The sequence below is a fragment of the Mobula birostris genome, chromosome 16 (assembly GCF_030028105.1).
Source record: "Mobula birostris isolate sMobBir1 chromosome 16, sMobBir1.hap1, whole genome shotgun sequence".
NCBI classification, from domain to species: Eukaryota; Metazoa; Chordata; class Chondrichthyes; order Myliobatiformes; family Myliobatidae; genus Mobula; species Mobula birostris.
In genome coordinates this window covers 61,996,870-62,012,879 of record NC_092385.1, presented here as the reverse complement: position 1 = coordinate 62,012,879, position 16,010 = coordinate 61,996,870, and the positions used below count along the sequence as shown (strand labels likewise).

General features: G+C 46.8%; 1 protein-coding gene across 2 annotated transcripts in view; it reads right to left on the bottom strand.

Annotated features, from left to right (window-relative positions):
• LOC140211180 (aminoacylase-1B-like) overlaps positions 1-16,010 on the bottom strand; it is a 66,348-nt gene that overhangs the window by 39,600 nt on the left and 10,738 nt on the right. Inside the window, exons 5-8 of one of the 2 annotated variants that reach the window (XM_072280733.1) lie at positions 15,895-15,989; positions 14,331-14,401; positions 10,110-10,199; positions 6,645-6,701 (exon numbers count right to left, since the gene is read on the bottom strand). In XM_072280733.1, coding sequence (XP_072136834.1) covers positions 6,645-6,701; positions 10,110-10,199; positions 14,331-14,401; positions 15,895-15,989 — 313 coding nt within the window. The remainder of the gene's footprint in view (positions 1-6,644; positions 6,702-10,109; positions 10,200-14,330; positions 14,402-15,894; positions 15,990-16,010) is intronic. The other variant, XM_072280735.1, reaches the window with a different exon arrangement.

Here is a 16,010-nt window from a genome sequence, read left to right as displayed (position 1 = left end):
GTAGGATTTTATCTTGTTAAGCAGCTTAAACAAAAAGTATTCTAAAGGAAGAATGATGCAACAGTGTTAACAAGGGAAGTCAAAAGCAACAGAAAAGCAAAATAGAGCAAAAATTACTAGGAAGGGAGAGGATTGGGAAGCATTCAAAAACTAACAGACCCTAAAAACCCATAAGGAGAAAAAGATGAAATATGAAGTAAGCCAGCCAAAATACGAAAGTCTTTTTTCAGATATATAAATGGTAAGAGAGGTGAGAGTAGATATCAGGCTGCTGGAAAATGATGCTGGAGAGGTAGTAATGGGGAATGGTGGACGAACTAAATAGAAGCGTGCTGCATCCATCTTCACTGTGGAAGTCATGAGCAGTATGCTGGAAGTTTGAGAGTGTCAGGAACAGAAGTGAGTGCAGTTATTATTACTAGGGAGAAAGTGCTTGGGAAGCTGAAAGGTCTGTAGGTAGATAAGTCACCTGGACCAGGGTTCTGAAAGAGATGGCTGTAGAGATTGTGGAGGCATTGATAATCATCTTCCAAGAATCACTAGATTCTGGAATGGTTCCAGAAGACTGGAAAATTGCAAATGTCATTTCACTCTTCAAGAAGGGAGGGAGGCAGAAGAAACGAAATTATAGGCCAGTTAGCCTGACCTCGGTGGTTGGGAAGATGTTGGAGTCGATTGTTAAGGATGAGATTTTGGGGTACTTGGAGGCACATGATAAAATAGACCGCAGTCAGTAAGGTTTCCTTTAGGGAAAATCTTGACTGACAAATCTGTTGTAATTATTTAAGGATATATGAAACAGGAGAGAGAAAGGACAATGAGGCTGCTTAACAAGATAAGAGCCCATGGTATTACAAGAAAGATACTAGCATGGATAGAGCACTGGGTGATTGACAGGAGGCAAAGAGTTGGAATACAGGGAGCCTTTTCCGGTTGGCTGCCAGTGACTAGTGGTGTTCTGCAGGGATTGGTGTTGGGACTGCTTCTTTTTCCATTGTATGTCAATGATTTGGATGATGGAATTGATGACTTTGTGGCCAAGTTTGCGGATGATACGAAGATAAGTAAAAGAGCGGGTCGTGTGAAGGAAGCAGGGAGGCTGCTTAAGGATTCAGATTGATTAGGAGAATGGGCAAAGAAATGGCAGATGGAATACAGTGTTGGGAAGTATATGGTCATGAGCTTTGGTAGAAGGAACAACAGTGTAGACTATTTTCTTAACAGGCAGGAAAATAAAAATCCAAGGCACAAAGGGACTTGGGTGTCCTCATGCAGGATTCTGTAAATGTTAACTTGTAAGTTAAGTCAGTGGTGTGGAAGGCAAATGCAATGTTAGCATTCATTTTGAAAGGACTAGAACATAAGAGCAAGGAGTAATGCTGAGGCTTTATAAGGCACTGGTGAGGACTCACTGAGAGTACTGGGAGCAGTTTTGGCAACTTATCCAAGAGAGGATGTGGAGAGGGTTCAGAAGAGGTTCACCGGAATAATGAGGAGCTTCAGACCTGTACTCATTGGAGGTTAGAAGAATTAGGTTGGATCTCGTTGAAATCTACTGAATGTCGAAAGGCCAAAATAGAGTGGATGTGGAGAGGCTGATTCCTATAGTGAAGGAGTCTAGGACCAGAGGGCACAGCCTCAGAATTTTGGGATGTCCACTAAGAACAGAGATGAGGAGGTATTTCTTCAGCCGGGGGTGGTGAATCTGTAGAATTCATTGCTACAGGCAGCAGTGGAGCCCAAGTCATTGGGTGTATTTAAAGCAGAAGTTAATAAGATGTGGATTAGTCAGAGCATGAAAACTTATGGAGACGAGACAGGAAAATGGGGTTGAGGGGGAAATGGATCAGCCACAATAAAAAGGCAGAGTAGACTCGGTGGGCTGAATGATCTGATTCTGCTCCTATATTTTATGGTCATTTGGCTATACTACAACGAAACTGGCCCTTCAGCCCAACTCTTCCATGCTGACCAAGATGCTTATCCGAGTTTGTCCATTTGCCTGCATTTGACCCTCTAAATCTTTCCTATCCAGTTGCCCATCCAAATTATTTTAAATTGCCCTCTTCTTACTGTATCTGCTATCCTTTTAGCTCATTTGAAGCCACTCCAAGGCCTCCCAGTCCCTGAATGTGAATTTACTGCATGCCGTCATTAAATAAGTGTTTAAAATCAACACATGATGGCTGAGGGCAACTGAGTCCAAAGGCACTCAAACAGTTACATCTTTCAAAAAGACAGTATCCTGGTTATTCTTGCTATTTTCTTTTAGTTAACTGCAGTGAGCCATCACACTCATCCAGATCTAATACTTTACAGGCTTCTATCATGTTATTATAAGTCTATTGAATGGATCTTACATACAACAAAGATGAACTTGAAATTTCACAATCTACATTGATGGCTCTTGTACCTTATTGCTGGCCTGCACTGCATTTTCCTGGAACTACAACACCATTTGCTGCATTCTGTTGGAACCACAGTGCCAGAAACTCAGCTTTAAGCCTAACCCCAGGAGCCGTCTCTGTGGAGTTTGCATGTGACATGGGTTTCCTCTCACACACTAAAGAGGTGCTGATGTGTCAGTGAGTGGAACAACGTGCTACCTCACTGTACCCATGTTGTGAAATGATCTGTGTGGATGGCATGCAAAACCAAAGCTTTTCACCTTGGTACATATGACAATGCTAAACCAATTACCAATAATCAAATGCCTTTTGGAAACTAAATGCACCACTGTGACAGCCCACACACGCGGGACTCGAACCGCCATCGGGAGCTGCGGGCAGACACGCAGTAGCGAGTTGGCGCACGACTACATTGGTGACCCCGACGTTCCAGACGGCATCTGGAGCCGGCGACTCAGTGACCAACCATGAGTTCGAGCAACTCGCACAGCGCGGTCTCTCTGAAGCTCCCGACTTTCTGGGCCACTCAGCCCCACGTTTGGTTCGAGCAGGCTGAGGCCCAGTTCAATATCAGAGACATTACAGCCGACGCTACGCGGTACTACTACGTGGTCAGCACGCTTGACCAAGAGACGGCAGGCCGGATCATCGACTTCCTACACCAGCCACCAACGGAGGACAGGTACACTGAGCCTAAGGTGCTCCTGATCCGTACCTTCGGGCTCTCCCGCCGCGATCGGGCCGTGCGGCTCCTACACATGGACGGCCTGGGCGACCGCATGCCATCCCAGCTCATGAATGATATGCTGGTGCTCATGGACGGCCATAAGCCGTGCCTTTTATTTGAACAGTTGTTCCTCGAGCAAATGCCAGAGGACATTCGCCTCCTCCTCGCGAGGATTTCAGCGACCTACACAGGGTCGCGGCTAAAGCAGACGTCCTTTGGCAGAGCAAGCAACATGGACCAGCCTCCATTGGCCTAGCCACGATCGCGCGCCCCAAAGCCCAGGCCCCGCAACTGAAGCTGTTGAGACCCACGGGGGAAAAAGACGAAAGTTTGTAACAATGGTGATTCTATCACCAAAGATGCGGCTCAGGCATGCACCGCTGCCGTCCACCATGTGCTTTTCCAGGAAACGTCGGGGCCAGCCGTCGCTAATGGCTACAACAGCTGACCACCAAGACAGCCTCCTGTACCTCTGGGACCGACACTCCGGGCGGCACTTCCTGGTAGACACCGGGGCCAAAGTCAGCGTACTCCCCACCCTCGAACATGGACACTCGTAACGCGGTCCCAGGCCCTGAACTCACTGCTGCAAATGGCACCAGTATTCGGACGTACAGTCCGCGAACTATCTCACTGCATTTCAGGTCCAGCCGTTTCACTTGGACTTTCACGTTGGCAGCGGTGTCACAGCCACTACTAGGGGCAGATTTCCTACGAGCCAACTGCCTCCTGGTCGACCTAAAAGGCCGGCGTTTGGTTCACACCGAGATGTTCCAGACCTTCCAGCTCGGAGAAGCCAAGCTACCAGCCCTCCACCTGGATTCCGTGACCCTCTCGGGTATCGAATTTGCCAGGGTGTTGGCGGAATGCCCCTCCATAGTCATCCCGCAGTTCTCCACAGCCGACCCCAAGCACGGCGTGCAACACCACATTCCCGCTCAAGGACAGCCGCTGCACGCCCGAGCTCGCAGGCTCCCACCCGACAAGCTCCACCTCGCCAAGGAGGAGTTCCGTGAGATGGACGAGATGGGAATCGTACGCCACTCAGACAGCTCGTGGGCATCCCCGCTGCACATGGTCTCCAAGTCCACAGGAGGATGGAGGCCCTGCATAGACTACAGAAGGCTCAATGATGCCACAACCGCCGACAGATACCCGGTACCCCACATCCAGGACTTCACAGCAAACCTGCACGGAGTGGCCATCTTCTCGAAAATCAACCTGGTCAGGGGATACCATCAGATCCCAGTGCACTCTGACAACGTGCCCAAGACAGCTCTCATCACCCCGTTCGGCTTGTTCGAATCCCTGAGGATGCCTTTCGATCTCAAGAATGCAGCCCAAACTCTCCAAAGGCTCATGGACTCATTGGACACGGCCTGGATTTCGTTTTCATTTACTTGGACGAATTCTGGTGGCCAGCAGTTCGCACCAACAGCACGTGGCACATTTGCGCCAGCTCTGCCAACGCCTGAGCGACCTTGGACTGGCAATCAATCCGGCGAGAGAGGCATCCGTCTCCATCGGTCAGAGTTGACCATGGATGTTGTGTCCTAGCTGTCTAGATACGCAAGCCTGGGCAGTACGACTTGGAGAGCAAGCTGTTGCCATGTAACAGGCTCCCCCTCATCACATATCTGATGAACCCAAAGGAATGGCAGAGACTGACAAAGAGTTTGGTACCAGCAGCACCGCAGAAGCTGCCAGTCAGCATTGAACTCAACGCAGGACTGCCTTCTGGACTCCAGCTCTCGATTTTCCCTCGGGGTTTACTCCCGAAGCCTTCCCCATGAGTGGGTATAGCCGCAAGGCAGGGGTGGTTTGAGATCAGAGTTTTCCTTCTCCTGGATGAGCTGCCAACTGTGGCTGACGAGCCCCATCAGCCCGAAGTGCCTGGTTTTAAAGCGCCAGTAACCTGCTTTTGCCCCTTCTCCTGTCAGTAGAAACGGTGCTGCTGGGCTTAGTAGCTAAACCACACATGAAGGCCAGGAGCTGGACCTGTTTGTCAGAGGCTATGTGAGACGCATGGCATATTGTAAATCATAGTATGTTTTATGTGTGGGCACGTGGCCAAGTGGTTAAGGCGTTCGACTAGCGATCTGAAGGTCGTGAGTTCGAGCCCCAGCCGGAGCAGCATGTTGTGTCCTTGAGCATTGCTCTGCGACGACACTGGTGCCAAGCTGTATGGGTCCTAATGCCCTTCTCTTGGACAACATTGGTGTCGTGGAGAGGGCAGACTTGCAGCATGGGCAACTGCCGGTCTTCCATATAACCTTGCCCAGGCCTGTGCCCTGGAGAGTGAAGACTTTCCAGGTGCAGATCCATGGTCTCGCAAGACTAACGGGTGCCTAAAAAAAAAGTATGTTTTATGTATTGCAATGTACTGCTGTAAAACAACATACTTCATGACATTTGTACACAGCCTCATTACAACCCGGGGCATACTGGAGATCAGAGTTCAATTCCAGTGCCGTTCTGTACACTCTCCCCGTGGAATGCATGGGTTTTCCCCGGATGCTCTGGTTTCCTGCCAGATGTACTGGGTAGGTTAACTGGTCGTTATAAATTGTCCCGTGATGAGGTCGGTACTAATCAGGGTTGGTGGTTTGGTTGGCTCGAAGGGTATACTCTATGTTGTATTGCAAAATAAATTCATCATGAGCCCGATTCTGACAACCATCTCCTGCCCTTACGAAGGAGCCACAGTTTTGTCCATCTCTCTTCCTACGGAAAGCCCCCAACACAGTGAAATTTCCTTTTGCTCCCTCCTTTCCTCCCCACATCTGCTGTCTGGCTCACCACTGTCTGAAGTATTTTTCTTTCTTGCCCCCCACCCTCCATGGTTTGCCATCCTTTGGAAAGCCAAGTACTGGACAGACCACTGGGCACAACATCAGCGATCTCAGTAACAGGAAATGGGTGCACCGTGAGGCTGAACTGTCCAAACCCCTCGACTACAGTTCAGCGTTCAACACGAGTGGCGTTACGGGGAAACGTAGTGACTGATAGTTAACGTTCAACACCAGTGGCGTTACGGGAAAACGTAGTGACTGACGGTTAATGTTCTACACGAGTGGCGTTACAGGGAAACGTAGTGACTGATGGTTAACGTTCAACACACGTGGCATTACGGGGAAACGTAGTGACTGATCGTTAACGTTCAACACTTTATAGCAGCCAGCTGTAAGATTGGGGATTGATTCCCAACAGTCTGTAAGGGCTTTGTAAGTTCTCCCAGTGACCATGTTGGTTTCCTCAGCGTGCTTTGGTTTCTTCCCACATTCCAAAGATTAGGTTTATTTAGGGCTAGTGAGTTGTGGGCATGTTATGTTGGCAGTGGGAGTGTGGCAATAGTTGCGGGCTGCCCTGCACAAATCCTCACTGATTTGATTTGACTCAAAACAACATGGTTCACTGTATGTTTTGATACATGTGACAAATAAAGCTAATCTTTAAATCAACAGCTACTGTAACAAGCAGCCAATGCCAAAGAGTGCACAGTTACTCACACCACGAGATTCTTTCGCCGTAGAATGCTGTGAAGGCGTCACCAGGGTTGGCCAAACCTGTAGCAACAAAGGTCAGGAGTTAGTGATAGTGCTCAAAATTCCATAATTAAACATGGTCTAGATGTTTCAGGCAGAGGGGCACGTGGGTAAATCTGTGACAGGAATGAATAAACAAGGGTTCCACTATCGATGTCTGGCCTGCAACATGGGGCTCAAATGGATCCTAAGATGTACGAGTGTGGGAGAGTGAAATAATGTTAACGTCTGATTCCCAGCACTGAACTACAGTGAACTGCAGCCCAGCAAATGGAGACATGACCTCTGGATCATCAGAGGCCTAAAAACCAGCTTAATCCAGCACGGACCTTTACGTTTTAAATAGATTATAGAAACATAGAAAATAGGTGCAGGAGTAAGCCATTCGGCCCTTCGAGCCTGCACCACCATTTATTATGATCATGGCTGATCATCCAACTCAGAACCCCGCCCCAGCCTTCCCTCCATACCCCCTGACCCCCGTAGCCACAAGGGCCATATCTAACTCCCTCTTAAATATAGCCAATGAACTGGCCTCAACTGTTTCCTGTGGCAGAGAATTCCACAGATTCACCACTCTCTGTGTGAAGAAGTTTTTCCTAATCTCGGTCCTAAAAGGCTTCCCCTCTATCCTCAAACTGTGGCCCCTCGTTCTGGACTTCCCCAACATCGGGAACAATCTTCCTGCATCTAGCCTGTCCAATCCCTTTAGGATCTTATACGTTTCAATCAGATCCCCCCTCAATCTTCTAAATTCCAACGAGTTCAAGCCCAGTTCATCCAGTCTTTCTTCATATGAAAGTCCTGCCATCCCAGGAATCAATCTGGTGAACCTTCTTTGTACTCCCTCTATGGCAAGGATGTCTTTCCTCAGATTAGGGGACCAAAACTGCACACAATACTCCAGGTGTAGTCTCACCAAGGCCTTGTACAACTGCAGTAGTACCTCCCTGCTCCTGTACTCGAATCCTCTCACTATAAATGCCAGCATACCATTCGCCTTTTTCACCGCCTGCTGTACCTGCATGCCCACTTTCAATGACTGGTGTATAATGACACCCAGGTCTCGTTGCACCTCCCCTTTTCCTAATCGGCCACCATTCAGATAATAATCTGTTTTCCTATTTTTGCCACCAAAGTGGATAACTTCACATTTATCCACATTAAATTGTATCTGCCATGAATTTGCCCACTCACCCAACTTATCCAAGTCACCCTGCATCCTCTTAGCATCCTCCTCACAGCTAACACTGCCACCCAGCTTCGTGTCATCCGCAAACTTGGAGATGCTGCATTTAATTCCCTCATCCAAGTCATTAATATATATTGTAAACAACTGGGGTCCCAGCACTGAGCCTTGCGGTACCCCACTAGTCACCGCCTGCCATTCTGAAAAGGTCCCGTTTATTCCCACTCTTTGCTTCCTGTCTGCTAACCAATTCTCCACCCACACCAATACCTTACCCCCAATACCGTGTGCTTTAAGCTTGCACACTAATCTCCTGTGTGGGACCTTGTCAAAAGCCTTCTGAAAATCCAAATATACCACATCCACTGGTTCTCCCCTATCCACTCTACTAGTTACATCCTCAAAAAATTCTATGAGATTCGTCAGACATGATTTTCCTTTCACAAATCCATGCTGACTTTGTCCGATCATTGCACCGCTTTCCAAATGTGCTGTTATCACATCCTTGATAACTGACTCCAGCAGTTTCCCCACCACCGACGTTAGGCTAACCGGTCTATAATTCCCCGGCTTCTCTCTCCCTCCTTTTTTAAAAAGTGGAGTTACATTAGCCACCCTCCAATCCTCAGGAACTAGTCCAGAATCTAACGAGTTTTGAAAAGTTATCACTAATGCATCCACTATTTCTTGGGCTACTTCCTTAAGCACTCTTATGTGTAGCCTTTGAGGATAGTACAGCCACAGTTCTGAGGCCTGAGAAACAGAGCAGCCACAAGCCCGAGGCCTTACCAGTGGTTTATCTTAGGGGCTCTACTGACAGGCCACAGTGAATCTTGAGGTCTCCAAAATCTGTCTGCAGTGAGGTAAAGTTCAAGGGCCAACACTGCTACCAGACAAAATAAAACCCCTCCCTTGCTAGTCCTGTGGCAGACAGGTTTGGTGAGGCAGCCAAGGAGATGGATCAGAGTTTTAGTGAGACAGCAAAGGAGGTGGGTCAGAGAGGTTTGGTGAGACAGCAAAGGAGATGGGTCGGACAGTTTTGGTGAGACAGCAAAGGAGATGGATCAGAGAGGATTGGTGAGACAGCAAAGGAAATGGATCAGAGAGGTTTGGTGAGGCAGCAAAGGAAATGGGTAAGATAGGTTTAGTGAGACAGGAAAGGAAATGGATCAGAGAGTTTTGGTGAGGCAGCAAAGGAGTTGGGTAGCAAGGGAAGGATTCAGATTTAGATTTATTTATCACACCTACATCGAAACATACAGTGAAATGTGTCGCCTGTGTTAGCTAGGGGACAGCTCGCAAACATCGCCACACATTTCAAAGCCAACATAGCAAGCCACAATGCTCTGCAGAACAGAACAAGCAACAAAACAACAGCAAAACTTTCCTCCCTCCCTCTCCCCCACAGTCCTACATCTCCAAGGGAGGCTTCCAGCTTCCAGGCTTCAGCAATCAAGCTTTGACTTCTGGACTTCCAATCGGCTTTCGGGCTCTGATCTTTGTATCCACCCCCAAACACCAGATGAACTTCAGGCTCGAACTCCATGTGCGCCGACTGACTGGGCCTTGTGCTTCCCGCTCGCCTGAACTCCTAGTTGTGGAGCAGAGGCCTGGACAGCGGATGTCCTGTGGGGTTGGGTACTGCATGAGAGGGATTGGGAGGGAGTTACTGGAGGAGGAACTAGCATGTATTTGACAAGTACAGAAGGCAGGCAGTGTGGGGTAGGTGAGGATGGCACAGGTGAGTGAGCGAGGACACTTCAGGGTAGAGCAGAGTGTGCTGTGGGAGAGGACAAGAATCACTGAAGTGTGAATTGTTGGGCCCCAGTCAGTCAGAGCTGGTGCAAACATGTGCAAAGGTCTAGCACCAGGGCAGAGCCAGCAAAGGGACAGAATGTGAGTCTGCATGATTAACTCCAGCCTGGGGGCACCTGAGGGTCACAAAGGAGGGGCTGGTTTCCTCACCGTGCCCTGTGGTGGAAACCACGACCAGCTCATCCTTTAAAGCTGCATCTCCTAAAGAAAAAAAGACAGCAGGTACTTCATGGAGAAGTGGAATAGCCTGGATTCTGGTTGGAAGGGATTTCTGCTTACCCAGTGAGTCATACAAGCACAGGGAGATGGCTAGACGATGGTGTGGGTGTATGTACGGAGAACATAGAGAGATCTTGGTGAAATGCCCAAAAGTTTAAAAACACAACGATAAACAGAAATCTGAAGCGGGAAGAAACGGTTCCTACCTTCATCAAGTGCAAACCCAATATTCAATGCCCGGAACTCCTCACGCTTAATCAGCTTATCCATTCCGTTGAAACCCCCAATCTCTTCATCTACAGCAAAGGAAACTTCCGTCAACAAAGTGCTCTACCACCAACTCACCCCTCTCCCACACCAAGCTCCTAGAATGCCTAATCCTATTGTCTATCCATCCCTGTCAGGGGGTAGAGTGGTGGGGAGGGGAGGTGCCCTTCTGATCCCGTTTTCTCCCGCTCACCCCATCAAAAGGTCGTGAGTTCAAGGCCTGGCCCTGGCACCAGCAACTAATGCAGTCAGTGTGCTGCTGAGGGAGTGCCGTCTTCCAAACGGCACGTTGAACCAACCTCCAACACGTGAATCAACCCAGGACATCATCTGAAGATGAATGGAGGAGGGTAATCTCCTGATGTACAGCAATGATGCCGATTTATTTATCTGTTTTGTCTGCACAAGCTCCATATACAGTACATCCATTCTCTCCAAGATTCTTGTGCCCATTTCAAGCCTCCACCACCAGCCTTTCAGCCCATTCTAGGCACCCAACACCCTCTGCATAAAAACATTTGCCTCTATACATCTCCTTTGAACTGTCCCTCTCATCTTAGATGCATTGAACAGTTCAACCTTAGAAAGAGGACACTGACTGTCTACTGTATCTGCGACTGAAGACAGGCAGAACAGTCTCGTGACTCTGGTTTAGAAGTCAGAAGAGCATTCGATAACCCAGGCAACACTCACTGCTGAAGCTGCAGGCCGTGCTAACAACCTGCTCAGAGCGTGCAGTCGCTGATCTGCCCACGATCGAAAAATTAACTTCAGTGCCTCAGGAAAGCAGCCAACATAATCAAGGATATATCCTCCCCTGGTCATTCTCTCTTCTCCCCTTTCCATCAGGCAAAAGCTAGAAAACACATACCACCAAGCTGACTGCAGGACTTGTAGTACACATCCAGTACAAATCATTGTGGACCCTACCCACCCTGCAAATTGCCTTTTCCAAAATCTCCCTTCTGTCCCCTGGTTAAAGATGCTCGAATATTCCTTTTGTAAATGAAAGACAAACTCATAATCTCTCTGTCTACCTGATCATAGCTCTTGCCCCTTTTTGTCTGCCTGCACAGCACTGGTAATGATGTTCTACATTTGTTACTGCTTCGCCTTCGCAATACCTCAACGTGCTTCTGTTTGTAGTGACTGTCTGGATGACACACACACAAACAAAAGGTTTTCACTGTAGTTCGGGACATGTGACAATAATAAACCAATTACCAGTTATCCATTAACCACAATGCCTCACTGAGCTGAGAGAGAAAGATAAATACAAATCATAGAAACAGACATCAGGTGAAAGCAAGGACAACCACATAAATGAAAGTCAAGACAGCTTCATTATAATCATGCACCTTATTGTCTATCTGCACTGCACTTTTTCTGTAGCTGGAACACTTTATTCTGCATTCTGTATTGTTCGACCTTGTGTAGTGAATTGGTCTGCATGAACAGTGTGCAAGGAAGCCTTTTCACTGTGCAATAAGCCAATTCCAGTTCCAGCCTCACATGAACCAAAAAGCTATGGGTGTCATACTTTTGGAGGTCAATGCCCCCGGACTGACGGGCCATCCAGTGGATGAAAAGGAAGGTGCTCCTTCACAAATACAAACAGAAAACTCTGGAAACTCTCCCTCCGTCATGGTAGTGACTTTGGAAAGAGAAACAGAATCAATGTTGCGAGTCAGAGACCCTTTGACAGAGTTCTGATGAAGGGTTTTCAACTCAAACCCTGATCTGTTTCCAACACATTCTTCTGTTTCCATGTCAGACGCAGCTTTTTTTTTATTTGCGGCTTTCCTCCATTGCTCTCACAAACAGCTTGACAACATTTAGATTATTTATTTCAATGACACTGTATCTCGACAGACTACAGGGTATACTATCTCTCATCTTCCAAAAGAATGCTGCAGAAGTTTTCATATCCAGATAGAGCCCTGGTACAATGACACCAAAACATAGTCAGCAAACTCTAACTACTGCTCAGGTTTTTGCCCCGCCTTCAGATAGACGCCACTCCTGACACAGGCTGATTGCCATCACCGAGGCTTCACTGATCTCTCTGGCAGCTCATTTCAGTGAATAGAGACAAGGTTACATGGACAGGCAGCATTTCATCCAATGGCAGGATAAAGTCTGAAGCTGTAAAATAGTTTGAGGTATTTGAGAGAAGCTGTTACCCAAACTCACAGCATTCCAGAGCCTGTTTTGGTATCCTGTTCACCCAGTCTGTACTTCACAACTCTACAGTTAGCTCCGTTTCAACATGTTCCATGTGGGAAAACCATATCTCTTTCCTTAACAAAAAGGCTCGGCAGAAAATGTACTTCTTGCGTCAGTGGATAAAATTCCAACTTCCCCAGAACATACTGGTGTAATTCTACACTGCCATCATAGAGAGCATCCTCACATCAGCCATTACTGTCTGCTTTTGTGCAATACACAACACACAAAAACTACAACAAATTGTCCAGTCAGCAGAAAAGGTCATCAGCTACAGTCTACCATCGCTTGTATGCTTGTATGTGTCCAGGACAAAAAAAAACATTGTAGACTCTACCCACTCTGCAAACTGCCTTTTCCAAAAGCTCCCTTCTGTAAAATGCTATAGGGCTACTAAAACAAAATCTTCACACTATCTTTCTTCCCCCAAGCAGTCAATCTGATTAACTATTCTAGTTAGACCAGCCCCACTCCCCTCTGTCTATTACACCCGCCCCTGCACTGTCAACACTTTAAATCACTTCCTATAGTGTTAGTTACATTGTAAGCACACACTGCTGTTTATGTATTTATGCACATTTTATTCCAAATCTCTGTTTAACCTCTAACTTTATTTTATATAATTGTTTATTCTCTATATTTGTTGAAAGTTGCTTTTTGTTGCATGTTGCAGCCTGACCAACACACTACAGCAAATTTCTAATGCATCTACATGTACATGGCAAATGAAATTGATAAAGTTGACAATTGCTTTCACTCTTGAACTTCCACTCAAAGTTTAAATTTCAACTCACCTGAGGGAACAAAATGAAATAATCTTTTCACAGGAACAGGACTTGGTCTCAGGTTTATCTTCCTCCTCAGTGTTACTCGCTTCTCCTCTATGGTTTTTCATTACTCTGCCTTAGATCAGATTTAGCAAGCCGGAACAAGAGCTGTCACAATGAGTGCAATGGAAGCATTTCCATTCCCAGCCACATCCTCCACCTGTAATCCTTCTGCCCACCATCACTTCCAGTTCAACTCCGGAATTTCTCCCACACCCTTCTCCAGCTCACCTCTCCCTCTTCTACCTCTCTTCAACTGCTCCTAGGAAATATCTACCAAGCTTTTGTCCAGTTCTTAAAATTTCATTCTGTCCAATAGTGAGATAAAGTTATACCGCATGGAAACCGGCCCTTCGGCCCAACTCATTCATGCTGACCAAGGTGCCTACATCCTTCCTATAATGAGGTGACCAGAAGTGAGCGCAATATTCCAAGTCTGGTCTAACCAAGGCTTTTATAGAGTCACAGCAGTACCTCACAGTTCCAGAACTCAGTCCCCGATTAATGAAGGCCAACATACCACATGGTTTCTTAACAACCCTATCAACTTGCAGAGCAATTTTGAGGGTCTATGGAGGTGGACCCCTAGATCCCTCTGTTCCTCCACACTGCTAATGATCCTGCCATTAACCTTGTTCTACCTTCCAAAGTAAATAACTTCACACTTTTCCTGCTGAACCAGTTCTCAGCCCAGCTCTGCATCCCGTGAGTGTCCCACTGTAACCTATAATAACCCTCCATTCTAACCACAACTCCAACAACCTTACTGTGACTATCCACTTTATCTTATCCAGGTCTCCAATGTCTGCTCATTCCACAGAGTGTTCTAGAACATTTTATCAAAGTGCTGCTGGATAGAAAACAGTTGGAATAAGTGGTCAGATTACTCCTGGAATCAAAGGTTCCTGATGGAACTAAAGCAACATCTGTACCATATTAGGATGGCTACAGATTCGGGCAGAAGCTCTTCGAGATTGCAAATCTGCTGTCACAGGATTCCGGGAGCACCAAATTCCACAATCAGACGGCATGTTTTATCATTCTCAGATTCATCGCCGCAATTATTAGCAAGGCACAGCATCAGAAGTTCTGAGCTATATCTCTTACCAGGAACCATCGACAGGTGAATTGTCCGCGGAAACCTTCTGCCCTTCAACCTTCGAATTGCCTCAATGTACCTGGGAGAAACAGGTGATAAGTGATTCGAAAATCTCCTGGACTTGAAGCAAGGTCAGAGTACTGTCTAAGCCACAACAAATAATGCTAGGGGTACCACTGTATAAATTCAGTGTGGAAAGGTCAAAGCATCAAAGTAGGAGGGGCCAGTGTACTATCGTTCCCAGGACAGGTAGAGCTTGGATTAGATGTCCATGCGCTCTCCCTCCCACTCCCATCCAATTTCCACCACGTACTTGGGCCTAATCACATTCTAACTGGATGCATTGTCCTTAGTTGTGAAGGAGTCACAGCACAAGATCAGAAAAAGCTGCAGAGGATTGGAAACCCAACCAGCTCCATCATGGGCACTACTGAGGATATCTTCAAATGACGATGCCTCAAAAAGGCAACATCTGTCATGAAGAAGCCCACCCACCCAGGACACACCCTCTTCTCCTTACTACCATCAGGGAGGAGGCACAGGAGCCTGAAGACACACACTCAGCATTTTAGGAACAGCTTCCTCCCCTCTGACATGAGATTTCTGAACGGGCAGTGACCCTATGAACACTACCTCAATTTTTTTGTTTTCTTTTTTGCACTATTATTTTTTAAAATATATTTCTCATTATAATTTATAGTAAATGTTATGTATTGCACTGTATTGGTGCTCCAAAACAACAAATTTCATGACATACGTAAGTGATAATAAACCTGATTCTAATTCAAGGATCCCAATAGACAGCAGTAACCTTCATCCTATCTATCCAACTCTTCCAGTTATACTGTATGCTGAAAGGGCTGTGGAAAATGCCTGTATTCAAACTGGTTCACCACTGACCAAAGCCAACAGCAGCTTAGCCCAAAATTAACACTGAAAATGCTGGTAATACACAGTAGCTCTGACAGAAAAACAGACTGTTCTGATGAAAGGTATTCAACATGAAACATTGTTTCTCGCTCCACGGATGCTGCCTGACCTGTTGAGTATTTAGAACACTATCGGTTTTATGTCAGGTTTCCAGCATTTACAGTAGAGTTTTGAATTTTCAAGTTGCTTTATCCAACTTCATTGCACGTTATGGAACTGGGCCACAGCTGCATATCAAACAGCACAGAACTCATTTCCCATTTAAAACCATGAATCAGCAATCAAGACTTGGAGGCCCAGCTGATTTTGCCCTCCTACCAACACAGCAACTTGATCTGCTCCATAGTCAAAGGTTTACATGCGCTCAGTCAGAGAATCCAACAAGGAACACCAAGAACAGAGAATGTTTGATTTGAATTACTCAGCAAGTGGGACAGCACCCATTCTAACGAAACATCATTGACCTGAAGCATTAACTGCTTCTCTTCCCACAGCTGCAGACTACCCTGACGAACAATTCCAGCATTTTCTATTTTAATTTCAGATGTCCATCCTCTGCAGCTTTTTGCTTCTCCACTACTAGGGACCCCTTGGTTTGCTTACATCACTACTAGTGCAGGGCACCCCGGTTGCTGAACTCACTGAATGGTCACACACTTCATGTCCTGAGCTCCTCGGCCATATATATTCCCTTCTTCATCCTTCTGGGCTGAAAATGGATCAAACTTCCAGTGCTCCTGTACATACAAGAGAGGAAT